Source organism: Lobosporangium transversale (assembly GCF_002105155.1).
Source record: "Lobosporangium transversale strain NRRL 3116 chromosome Unknown BCR41scaffold_45, whole genome shotgun sequence".
Lineage (NCBI taxonomy): Eukaryota > Fungi > Mortierellomycota > Mortierellomycetes > Mortierellales > Mortierellaceae > Lobosporangium > Lobosporangium transversale.
The window spans coordinates 158,997-170,393 of record NW_019029023.1 but is presented as its reverse complement, the minus strand read 5'-3'; the positions used below and the strand labels follow the sequence as shown (position 1 = coordinate 170,393).

General features: G+C 39.8%; 4 protein-coding genes across 4 annotated transcripts; 1 reads left to right on the top strand and 3 right to left on the bottom strand.

Moving 5' to 3' along the window:
- The first annotated feature begins 3,305 nt into the window (after positions 1-3,305).
- Positions 3,306-5,312, top strand: BCR41DRAFT_381951 (YjeF N-terminal domain-containing protein). Its single transcript, XM_022027336.1, has 9 exons — positions 3,306-3,362; positions 3,483-3,573; positions 3,666-3,764; positions 3,891-3,976; positions 4,126-4,222; positions 4,342-4,425; positions 4,562-4,594; positions 4,687-4,804; positions 4,919-5,312. The coding sequence occupies exons 1-9, from the start codon at positions 3,351-3,353 to the stop codon at positions 5,103-5,105; spliced, it is 807 nt and encodes a 268-aa protein (XP_021877606.1). The 5' UTR covers positions 3,306-3,350; the 3' UTR covers positions 5,106-5,312.
- A 70-nt stretch (positions 5,313-5,382) lies between these two features.
- Positions 5,383-6,405, bottom strand: BCR41DRAFT_340745 (hypothetical protein; the record flags this gene model as incomplete). Its single annotated transcript, XM_022022209.1, has 2 exons — positions 5,784-6,405; positions 5,383-5,626 (listed from the first exon to the last, which is right to left on the bottom strand). The coding sequence occupies exons 1-2, from the start codon at positions 6,308-6,310 to the stop codon at positions 5,383-5,385; spliced, it is 771 nt and encodes a 256-aa protein (XP_021877605.1). The 5' UTR covers positions 6,311-6,405.
- Positions 6,406-7,335: 930 nt separating this feature from the next.
- Positions 7,336-8,411, bottom strand: BCR41DRAFT_400076 (hypothetical protein; the record flags this gene model as incomplete). Its single annotated transcript, XM_022029115.1, has 3 exons — positions 7,336-7,593; positions 8,201-8,255; positions 8,347-8,411. 3 exons carry the CDS (start codon positions 8,409-8,411, stop codon positions 7,336-7,338), a joined length of 378 nt encoding a protein of 125 aa, XP_021877604.1.
- Positions 8,412-9,431: 1,020 nt separating this feature from the next.
- Positions 9,432-10,943, bottom strand: BCR41DRAFT_389190 (hypothetical protein). Its single transcript, XM_022028097.1, has 5 exons — positions 10,777-10,943; positions 10,628-10,682; positions 10,332-10,490; positions 10,219-10,230; positions 9,432-10,124 (listed from the first exon to the last, which is right to left on the bottom strand). The coding sequence occupies exons 1-5, from the start codon at positions 10,896-10,898 to the stop codon at positions 9,459-9,461; spliced, it is 1,014 nt and encodes a 337-aa protein (XP_021877603.1). The 5' UTR covers positions 10,899-10,943; the 3' UTR covers positions 9,432-9,458.
- Between the last annotated feature and the right edge of the window lie 454 nt (positions 10,944-11,397).

The following is an 11,397-nucleotide window of genomic DNA, read 5'->3' as shown; positions in this document are numbered from 1 at the left end:
AACAAAGACCGTGGATGAACTCAAAAAGGCAATCAAGAAAGAAATAGAAAACGATCTTCAAGGCATTGACGCCGACGAACTCAATCTTTACCATGTCTCTGTTCTTGATGAGGGGACTACAGTCAATATCGCCGATGTTGAATCAAAGGAGCCTCTCACCAGAGCAACAAGCGAAATTTCCAAGATATTCGGCACAGCACCTCTGCCTAAGAGGACTATCCACATCGTTGTTCAGCGGCCATTGGAAGGTAAGGGATTAGCTGTTTGTTCTCAAGGTTTTGTGCATGACTGGATAAAACCCTCAAGTATCCTTGCATGGATTAGGCAATATGAACGACCCATCGGCACTAAATAAGCTCCGGTATGTTATCTACTATGTTTACATTTTGAGTGTACATCATTATAAAAAATGAGTAGACAGAAGATTTTGTGCTGATTCCTTATTATAGCTCGTTTCTACTTTTGGTTCAGAATTCCCGCTTCTCCATCGAGAGGAAACCCTTGACGTATTATGGAATGGAGCTGGTACTCTTAATGGCGTCTTTAAGCGATTTGAACGTCGCGGCAGAGGCTGCAAAATGATAAACCCAATTCCATTTCTCGCCTGTGGGCCAGGTACAGGCAAAAGCCGGTTTCTCCAAGAAATCGCAGGAATGCTTCGCGAAAAGGCCAGCTCTTGCAGTGACCAGAGTGTCAAAAGCGCCTTCTCCAATATGGTCTCAATCAATTTTTCCTATGGCAATGACACTGCTGCCAGTCAATTCGATGTCAGGATTGAAGACGAAGCATCTATCGCCGTTAGATTACTCTAAGAATATTTTATCAATACCAAAGACTCCGGTATTAAACCCAAAGTCGATTTTGACTCTTTTCTGCAAAAGGAAGGCGTTGAGCAACTCGATTTGTACGCCGTCATACAGGTTATTCAATCTGATATCATCAGCCGCGGTACATCCACCAACAATTTCTCTGTGCTGGTCATCGGCATCGACGAAGTGGATCAATTACACAAAGTTTTCCCAAAAACTCTTCAACAAGTTGTTTTGGCCATTGGGACACGGAGCTGTAGCATGGCAAAGCCTTTTTTTATCCCTATTATGGCGGGTACAATCCTAGAACCCGTCATAAGCATAGCCAGGGGATCATATATTATCCTACCCATACTTCTTCCTCTTCTTACTGACGCCGACGTGATCGAAATTGGTCTTAAGCTACCCCTGACTATAAACGGTAAGATTCTGCATCTGACTGAAGACCACCTAAAGAATGATATACTGTTCCGCCGTAGTATTGCAGACATCGGTGGGGTGCCAGGGACTGTGGAGCTTTTCTATCATCTCTTTGTGGATCACCTATAGAATATCAAAGAAGTGCCTAACCAGGCTGAGGACCTTGCGGAATGTCTGCGCAATGTCGATATCGTGGCCATTATGCAGGACCTGGCAGACCGTTTAAGCAAACTCTATCCTTTTCAGGGCTACGAGAAGCTCATGGCACCTGTACTGGCAAAGACTATTTTTGATATCCCAGTCGGAGTGCGTTTTATTGTTGGACATGGAGCAAACATTAGCTATGGAAACCTCATGACAGCCGGTGTAATACATTTGGAACAAGCTGAGTATGGCAAGTATCATATACGTGTCCCATATTTGTGGCTAGTTATATTGGTTGGCACTTCCAAGAACAGTCAATCCAAGTCGCCCTTGAAGTACTGGGCCGCTTTTATCGCTTCAGAGCAAAGCATCTCCTGGTCAGGCTGGGAACGCTTCAATATGGGCTTCATAGCTCTACGTTTATACCTACTCCCTTACCTCGAAGAACAGTCTGCGACTCTGGAAAGACTTTTTGCAGGTGCGGACTTTGACCGCAAGCTTCCATTGTTTAAATTTATAATTCCAAACTACCTCAATGTTGCAGTGCATCAATTGCTCGAAACGTTCCCTGATCACGAGACCGCAAAGGGCGTGGACGGCATGGAGCATACTAACTTTCTTCAAGAGTTTCACAAGCTATTTGTTAATGGCAAGGGTGCTCTAGCTGATGGGTTTATGCAACTGTGTTTACAGGACAGAGGAGATAGAGGAGATCCTGTGTCTTTGTGTTTGTTATGTCAAATGAAATGGACCGAAGGGGAGGATTCAAAGGAGCATAGCGTTATCGACCAAACAACAATTGATGAGGAAATTACAAAGATTGCCAAAGTGAGCGATGTTCTTAAGGAACGATGTCAATCCCTGGAGTGTGCCTTTGGTATCTTTTCAAATCGATGTGAATCCTCCTCAAGAGTGAAGCTTCACTCCCATACATTCATGGTACACAAAGGAAACTTCCAAGAATACTATGGGTACACGTTTGCAGGCCGTGCACAATTCTCAGGTAAGCAGATAACTTTTTTTTTTTTTTTTTTTTTTTTGCAATTGCTCTATATATTTTACATGTTTCAATAATATCATTATCATGTTATACAGCGTCTTCCAGATTGTGCATCAATTCAGCACCTGAGCACCATATCAAGCATATTCCTGCAGGTGAGGAAGTAGCCTGTGAAGAAATTGTGAGCGAGCGAAAGAAGCGACGATTTGAGGATGAAGATGATTTAAAGAAAAGGGTGAAAATGTTTCCAAAAAAGGAGTTATCGTCGCTTTTATTCTAACCAACCACCAGCGAACCGACTTTGCAAACCGAGAGATGGGTCAATGAAAGCAGGCATTTGTCACTGTGAGCAAGGAGACCAAAGTATTATCCAAGCTGGAAGCGAATCAGTGCTGTTTGCGAAATCCCTTATGTTACTCCAAAGGAAATGCAATAAATGAAATAGGAACTCTAAGCATCATATACATGTATAAATATTTGGATGTGCTTGGCTTGAAGTCATTCCAATATGTTCGCTGTGGACTGACGTCTTTTTTTTTTTTCAAATAAAAGAAACATTTATATCAGCAACAGGTTAATTATTTCAATATCACACTTTTTCAGCAAGTAGAAGATATATTCATTGCTACCTATTCTAACACCTTTTTCGCCTATAGTCTCGCCAATTCATCTCTTCATTCGCCTGATAATCCACTGTCACTGTAAACATAAGCAGTATGTTTAGGTGAAAATATCATCGCCTCCACCTTTGACCAGCTTATGGGAACAGTATTTCAAGCTCACAGTCCGCAAAGTGTGGGCCATAACAGAGCCAACGTCGTCCGCAGCCATCTAATACACGCGTTAGCAAACGCGCTTAGACAGTCACGTCTATGACGTACTTTGGGAGAGGTTTATGCTGTACTCGGGTGTTCTAGTGAATGAACTCATTTCGTGAATTAGCATCATTTGCATTTCATGAAAACACTTCAAGAATCATGTCCATCAAAGTAAAAAAAAAAAAAAAAAAAAAAAGAAAAAGCATTGACTCTGTGCTGAAAGACTAAAAAATAGAAAATACAATAGGATAAAAATTGATTGTAATATATTTATTAAACAAAATAAATTAGTATCTCACGCAACGTGCAGCACAAGCGATCGATGTTGAACTGATGTCCCCAACAGGGGGTGGGTTCAGCTTTGAGCAATTGGTAGAACTTGGTAAGCAAAAAGGTCTAGGAGCTATGGGCAGGTAACCTGTCAACTATTTCTACCTGTCTAATTTTTTTTTTTTTTTTTTTTTTTTCTTTTAGCTGGCTTTAGTGTAGCTCAAGCCATCACAAAAGAGTTTAGCAAGGACAAGTATGGGCGGGTTGTCGTTTTTTCTGGCCCAGGGAACAATGGTCTCGATGGTAACGATAAATGTTTTTAACAACTAACGATAAAAAAAAAAAAAAAAAAAAAAAGATATAGCGGTGTGAATGTGGAGACTTGTTTAGTGCTTTTTAATTATTATTATTTTTCTTTTTAATACAAAGGCATGGTAGCTGCTCGGCACCTGCATCACTTTGGGTATCAGCCCAAAGTTTACTATCCAAAGCGTCCTGATAAACCTGCGTGTAAGGTAAATTATAAAATAAATAACATTAGGAAGTTTAATCGATTTAGGCATTTAAACTTCATTACATGACAAGTCAAAGTTATGGATCTGAACTCTAATATCATTTTCTCTCTTTTTTTTTTTTTTTTTTTTTTTTTTTTAAAAAAAAAAAGAATATTATGAGGCAATGCACTGAGCTAGACATCCCATTTGTCGATACTCCAGAGGATGGGTTGTATGAGAGTGATTTAGTTGTGGATGCTATATTCGGTTAGTATAACTAAAAAGGAAGGCAAAGATGGGTTGTTCGAGGCTGGTTTCATTACTTTATTCTTTCACTTTACTAATATTGATTCTTATTATCAACACGAATCGCCTTCCAATCTTAGGGTTTAGCTTCAAGGGCGAGGTCAGGCAGCCCTTTGATACTGCTATTAAAGCTCTTGAAAAGACACGGCTTCCGATTGTGTCTGGCAAGTTTTTTTTTTAAAAAAAAAAAAAAAAAAAATTGACAAGCATTACATTAGATTATGAAGAGATATAAGACCGTTTTATCCCAAGCTTACCTTTTACTTTGATGAGCTGTCATTTTTGACATTGTAATCTTAGTTGACATTCCTTCCGCTTGGGACGTTGAAAAAGGTATGTTGAATATCTCTTTGCTTATTTTTCTTTAAAAATGAAACAGTCCAAAAATAAGAGCCCACAATAACGATTTCTTTTTTTATTGGCAGGCAATCTGAGTACTCCGGGAATTCAGCCTACCATGCTCGTTTCGCTGACAGCACCAAAGGAAGGCGCAAAGGACTTTCAAGGACCTTTTCATTATCTTGGTGGGCGATTCATTTCCAAGTAAGCACTTTTTTAATTTTATGGAAATTTTGTTATTATTATTACTTTTATCATTATTAAAATATTGGTATGTCATTCTCACCAAGATTTTTTTAACATTTTGATATTTTTTAGGAAAATGGAGAAAAAATGGGAATTGAATTTACCTCCCTTCCCTGGAACAGATCAATGTGTAAAGTTGAACGAAAGCCCTATCTCCACAGGTGCAAAAGTCGATCATCCAGAGAAGAAACAGGGGGATGTGGCTAAAAAGATGGATCAACATTTCATGGACAATGTGGTATCTCAAGCCTTTGCATGATTCTGTTTATTATGACCCAGCTTTTTCTTATTATTATTGTTAAAAAGCACTTTTCTCTTATACGGCCTTTTTGTTCTTCCTTTTTTGTTTTGCTTGCTGAATATCGAGTATAGTAGATTTTAAGGGACCAAGTAAAGTAGGGATTTTCAGGGGAATCGGATTTAAATGCGAAAATAAAATGGTAGAATCTCACTACCGCTGGGGAATAACAAAAAGATAAAAGTGTTGATATTGGGTGTAATTGTCGGTAGCTGTCTACAACATGCAACTGTACTATCTAGATTACTGAAAGTCCCGGGTCGGCTATCGCTCGTGATGGCCAAGTGCGGGTGACGCGTCGGAAGAACCATGAATGGAGGTCTCGGCCTTCTGCATCACCATTGCTGATATCTACAGAGGCATATAGTCTATATCCATGTGCTGCCATGGCTGCGAGCATTTGAGAGAGCATCATACGCGAATGGACAGTCTCTTCGCCCTGCGGACAAAATGGATTCCCGCTCAATTTGAATTCGAACGAACTAAAATACATGTCCTCTCTCATGATCCTATAAAAAATAAATTTGAAATGAGATTTTCTTCAATTCATGATACCATCGCACTCATTCACTTTAATTTTTTTTTTTTTTTTTTTTTTTTTTTTTTTTCTTTCTTTCTTTCATCAGCATACCAGCGTACCCAAGTTTCCATTGAGTTTTAATAGCTTGTCGCACAATGTCACGAAATTCTGAGGGGGCATCAATGAGTCGAATACGGTCAGTTCGGTTTAGACTAATGGCGAACATGTCAATGGGACCTACATCCACAGGTTGTAATGCTGATGATTCGAAAAACAAAGAGTCCTTTTCGTATTCTTTCCTAGAGACATCAGCAGATTGAATAAGGGTCCAACCATGTTGAGCCATCGTCTTGAGGATATCAACCACAAGTCTTCTAGAGAGGACCCCTTCATTTCCCCTAGCAGACCAAGGGTTCCCCAGAAGTTTGAACTGATGAGCCCCAGCATAATCAGACTCTTTCTGGATCCTACCCCAAGCACGAACGATGGCTTGACGGATAGGATTGGCGAGTTCAGGAGGTGTGCCTATCAAACGGATTTTATCCGTTTCGTTGAGGGTGATACAGCATACACGCAAAGCCCCTGATGAATGGTGAGGTGGAGCATGGCGTGAATATGAAGGAGGTTCTTCAGAGCCTTTGAACATTGTCTTTTTGGTTTCTCTGTAAAAAAAAGTTTTTTTTTTTTGTTATTGGTATCTGTGGAAGAGTTGTTAAAAGCTGTTGTGGATTAAAGAGGATGGTTTTTTTTTTTTTTTTTTTTTTTTTTTTTTCAGGTCCCAACATCAACGATTGAATTGTGACAGGTTAAGTTAATCTACTTTCGGCTTTGATTTTATTGAAGGTTTGAAATCCTAATGCTGTGCCATCAAAAGCCCCAGCTCTGCCCTTCTTTACCACACTTTATTATCCTCGTAGTCATGGTCTACACATGTGAATCCCTTTGTTTATTCCGATGACATCTCCTGTTCAATCTACTCTAACTAGTGATGAGTAAACTAAACCAAGGGAGATGTGGAAGAGACATATACCCCATGGCTACTCTGATAATGAGGAAGTGCGTCCTTTGCATTTCATTTTGTTTGGTTCATATATTTTGTCATCTTACATGCACTCCCCTGCTTCTCACGCACTTCGTACAAATAAAACGATATCATTCTACTTTTGACAAAAGATTGTAAATCCGTTTTGTTTAATCGCCGTCCTTAAACTATTAAATGCTATCAAATGTATTAGCAGCCTATCAGCAAGCCCGTCACGTAAACGAGGTGCCACCAATGTGACCAAATGAAATAGGCGATAAACCATTGGGCTAAAAAAATTGATGTTACCACGATCCTTACTCGTGTTTCCGCACATTGCTTTGTCTCCCATCATCTTACATAATATCCTTCATGCGCCAGGCCAATTATCTTTTTTTTTTTTTTTTTTTTTTTTTTTTTACGTTCCTTGTCACGTCTTCTCTTCCCTAGAGTCGTGCATGCTACGCAGCTTGACAAATCTGTCTCGCTACTTTCGCTGCTTAACAAACCTATCTTGCTACTTTCGCTGCTTGATGATTCTTCATCACTAGAGGGCTCCTTTTGTTTCCTGATAGGACGAGAACTTGGATACTCCACAAAACCAGACCGGCTCCGTGCTTCTGGGCGGTAGAGCTGGTAAGTGCCTTTTTTCAAACACGAATCTCCTCGTCGTTATCCCACAGATCTTTCTCATCCTCATATTCCTCGACGTCCTCAGTGGCATAACTCCTATCCTCTTCGGAGTTACTGAAATACTCCACGTCTGCAGCCTCTGACAATTCCGGTGAAGACGAAGCTAGAGAAAGTTCCGCAGGGATAAATTCATAGTCCTTATACTCATATAGAGTTGAGGCGCCAGACAACGAAGAAGAAGGAGAGTTGTTAGAAGACATAATGACAATGTTCTGCTAATGGTGGATATAGGCATTAAAAGTTTGAGTTGTTCTATGCAGGTGGTGAGCCTCGATCTGTGTTGAGCCCTTTGCTTGTATGAATTCAGAATTCCAGGAGGATTAGGTGATCTAACAATCATACACTATGGAACTAGTCTAAGCATCCGAACACTAGGTTGGACCGTGTGCAGGTATGTATTTGATTTATTACCTCAACTTTGAATTTGTGAATGAAAACAATTTGTATTATTTGTTCATTATAGCGGTGAAGGAATAAAAGAGTATGGAGTAAAGAGTAGCAGCAATAGCAACTATTACTCTATATCTGTTTGATATAGTTCCTTATAACAAACAATTAGTTTACATGACTAGTACCCCTTTCTATAGACCAGGGCAAATTCGAGAGTGAGATTAACTGCATATTGAAACCTGGTGAGGATATATCCAAAGTCATCGGATCACCCTTCAAAAATCTAGACTCAGGTCGTCAAGGCTGGTATTGCGGGCCAAGCTGATATCGGTCTATAAAGATGTTAAAAGAAATAGGGTAAAGGTTAGAATGAAACAAACATGGTAGCCCCTGTCTCAAAGAGGGGAACTAAGAGAGAGGGAAGCCTTTTACCGATGCAGCTGTAGCACCCTCTGGAGTCCATGCCACTTCATCGTTCATGAAAGTACTACAAGTTATTATACAACCATGCTAAGCTTCATTTCAAAGAGAAGTTGGTTTCTAATAGTTCACTACAAAGTCAAAATGATGGGGATTACCTCGTAAGACAACTAATAACCTTCGATCCATCAATTTTCCCCTTGGACACCGAGGGCGTTGCCATGGCGACGGTAGAAAATACAATAATGCTCGTAACAAGGAACTGATTTAAGGCTTTCATTGTTGAAGAAGTAGCTTTTTTTTTTTTTTTGGAAATTTGTCGTGTAGAGAAAGGAGAATGGTATAACAGCCGGAAATAGAAGAAGACCCTTTTTATGCCAAGTAATTCATTTTCAATTTTTGCAGGAAACATATAAAAAAAAACCCCCCTATTCGCTCGAAGACACTGGCTGCTTAACAATGGAATTTTAAACCTCCTGTATTCTTATTAATCCTGGTATCAAAACCTAGCCTAGCTCATTGCAGTGTTATTTCAATAGATTTTCATGGCTTTATAGTCAAGCCTATCATGTCGCCACATCTTGAGGCGACCCTATTGCCTCAATTCTTTCTCCTTTTGATAATAGTTATCATAAGGATCGTTCGTCAACCTTTGTTTCAAGCACACGGTAGGTTCGATTAATGGCATACGGCTAACAAACCCATCGTCATTCATGTCTAATGGATTCTCAATGCTATTGTCAGGTCTCTTGGGAAAGGGTCTCTAAGAGATATGCAAAAAAGAGAAACAAAAAAAAAAAAAAAAAAAAAAAGCTGTATACTCCTGCACATTACAGAAAAAGAGATGATGAAAGGATACCTCTTTTTTTTTTTTTTTTTTTTTTTTTTTTTTTTTAAAAAAAATTCTGAAATTAGGCCATGCCCTGAAATAGTCAGTTAGGAATATGCTTGGAAATGGTTTAAAAATAAAGCAACAGGGCCTAACTATTGATACTTATCATTACGCACAATTTCTATGTTCGAGGACGATTTCCCATCAAATTGAGATTTACAGATAACACGTTTAAAGTGCCTATGTATATATTTAAAATCAACCGGACCATCGACATGGAGGGAGAAAGGCCAAGGCTTCCCAACAGATGGAATCCATGGTTTGATGTGCTTTATTGAACTAATCTGTATGTGTATGGGCAGTCCACAAAATTAAGAAATATGAATGCTCCCAGCTTGCTATTTTGATATCCTTCAGTGTTATTTTTTTCTTTTTTCTCTATGCAACTTCGATTTTCGGAATTGTGATTTGAGATCTAAAGACACGCATTGCTTTGGCCATGAGGGGGTGCTTCACGGAACCTTCGAAGCCTGCTATGATAAACGTATTGGCCTGAGATGTCAAAGCATCAAAGATATTAGGGTCGGTGGACGTAAGGGTTGCTGTCACAATGTTCTCACCCATGAATAAGCTTAGGTCCGAGATCTCGGCGGTTGCCACATAGTCTCCGTTAGTGTAGAGTACATTGAATTTACTGTCTCCTAATTTGAGAGTCAGCTGCGAAGGGTTATGGACCTTGATCGTATAAACCATTGAGCCACCACCTGAAGCAGGATCCCTGGTATAACTCACTATGCCAATGGGCTCCATTGGGAAGTTATTACAAGTTTGCAAAGTCAGAAGGGACGAAAAAGCGATATTGGTGGCAGTTAGTGTCTTCGGTGCCGGAATGCTTGGAACCCTGAGCGTTACATCGGCATTCCCAGTGATGGTGAATGCATGAGAGGGCTCACTAATTAGGGCCTCAGCAAATTTGGTGAACCCATCTTCCTGCCCTGGTAAAATGTTTAAAAATGTATCCCTGATTACAGCACCAAGGGTGGCGCCTTTCATCTCGACAGAAGTGCTTGGCCCGATAAACTCCGCGATAGCGACACCGTCATTCTTTCCGTCAGAAAAAGAGAGGAGATAGAGAAAAAAAGTTAAAAACTCAATGTTCAACTGCAAACAACGTCCAAAGAGCATGGGATATACTTACGATGACAGTAACCTAAAGTGCAATAGAGTAAAGGGGTAGCGATGTTAGTGAATATATCTATACTTTGGCTAGCCATATATATAAATATATATATATTTTTATAATAAGCTTACCTTACAAGTACCCTGTTCGATAGGCCAGCTCACCTTAGGAAGTGGGAGTAAATCCATATTGAAGCCTGATGAGGATAGTCCCAATGCCATCGGGTCAGGGTTTCTGAAATCGATATTCAAATCTTGAAGATTGACCGCTCGGACCAAACCGATGTCAGTCTGTAGGGTAGGGATTAAAAAAAAAATATAAAAAAAATAAAAATAAAAAAAATAAACATCATGATTCTCTATCCCAAAGAAGAGAAAGAAAAAGGTAATTGAGCAAGAGAGATGAAGAAGAAAGAAAATCAACTTACTGCTGCAGCTGTAGCGCATTCTGCGGTCCATGCCTGATCACCGTTTATGAAAGTGCTACAATGTTTTATAAAATATTAAGTTGAAGTACTTTAATCAAGAAGGTCTTTGTATACAACTCAGAACTAAAATAAAGATTAATAAATTTTACCTCACGAAGCATCCAACGACTTTAGATCCATCGACAATCCTCTTGGACAGCGAAGGGAGTGCCATGGCAGTGGCAGCTAGTGCAATAGCACTCGCAGCTAGAAACTGAGTAGAGACTTTCATTTTTGAAGAACCTGAGATTTTTTCTTTTGTTTGTATGTTGTGTAGATGAAGGATGGTGAAGTAACAACCGCTAGAAAATGGAGGGTCCTTTTATACCAAAAATTACGAGGCATTAGAGCTACTGAGTTTCACCTTGCAGGAAGGGGCAAAAAGAGGAAAAAAAGAGATGTTAAACCCCTCTTTTCAAGGCCCCCCAAATGTAGAGGCTGCATGGTATGCAACCTTAAGCATCTGCATTTCAGTTGCTTACTACACTGAACTTTGATATAACGGCTCAACCTGGTACGTAACACCCTTGTTTATAAAATTCCATAACGTTTACCGGAATCCTACCAGAGCCTCTCGGCATTTAGGGCCTTTGACAATTGAATCTAGATGTGTATAGGCGTACCGAAGCATAAACACCTCTCGAAATCCCCCTTTGATCTATTGATCCACTAATATGCCATGCACCTTTACCTCAGTTATGAGCGATGGCTTCTGTCTCTTTGCATGAACG

Coding starts and splice junctions, on each gene's coding strand:
- BCR41DRAFT_389190 (XM_022028097.1), bottom strand. CDS start 10,898: ATGAAAGTCTCTACTCAGTTTCTAGCTGCGAGTGCTATTGCACTAGCT. Junction 10,683..10,776: donor GTCGTTGGATGCTTCGTGAG/GTAAAATTTATT, acceptor AAAACATTGTAG/CACTTTCATAAACGGTGATC. Junction 10,491..10,627: donor AATGCGCTACAGCTGCAGCA/GTAAGTTGATTT, acceptor CCTACCCTACAG/ACTGACATCGGTTTGGTCCG.
- BCR41DRAFT_381951 (XM_022027336.1), top strand. Junction 3,765..3,890: donor AGGGAACAATGGTCTCGATG/GTAACGATAAAT, acceptor TTTAATACAAAG/GCATGGTAGCTGCTCGGCAC. Junction 4,595..4,686: donor CGCTTGGGACGTTGAAAAAG/GTATGTTGAATA, acceptor TTTTATTGGCAG/GCAATCTGAGTACTCCGGGA.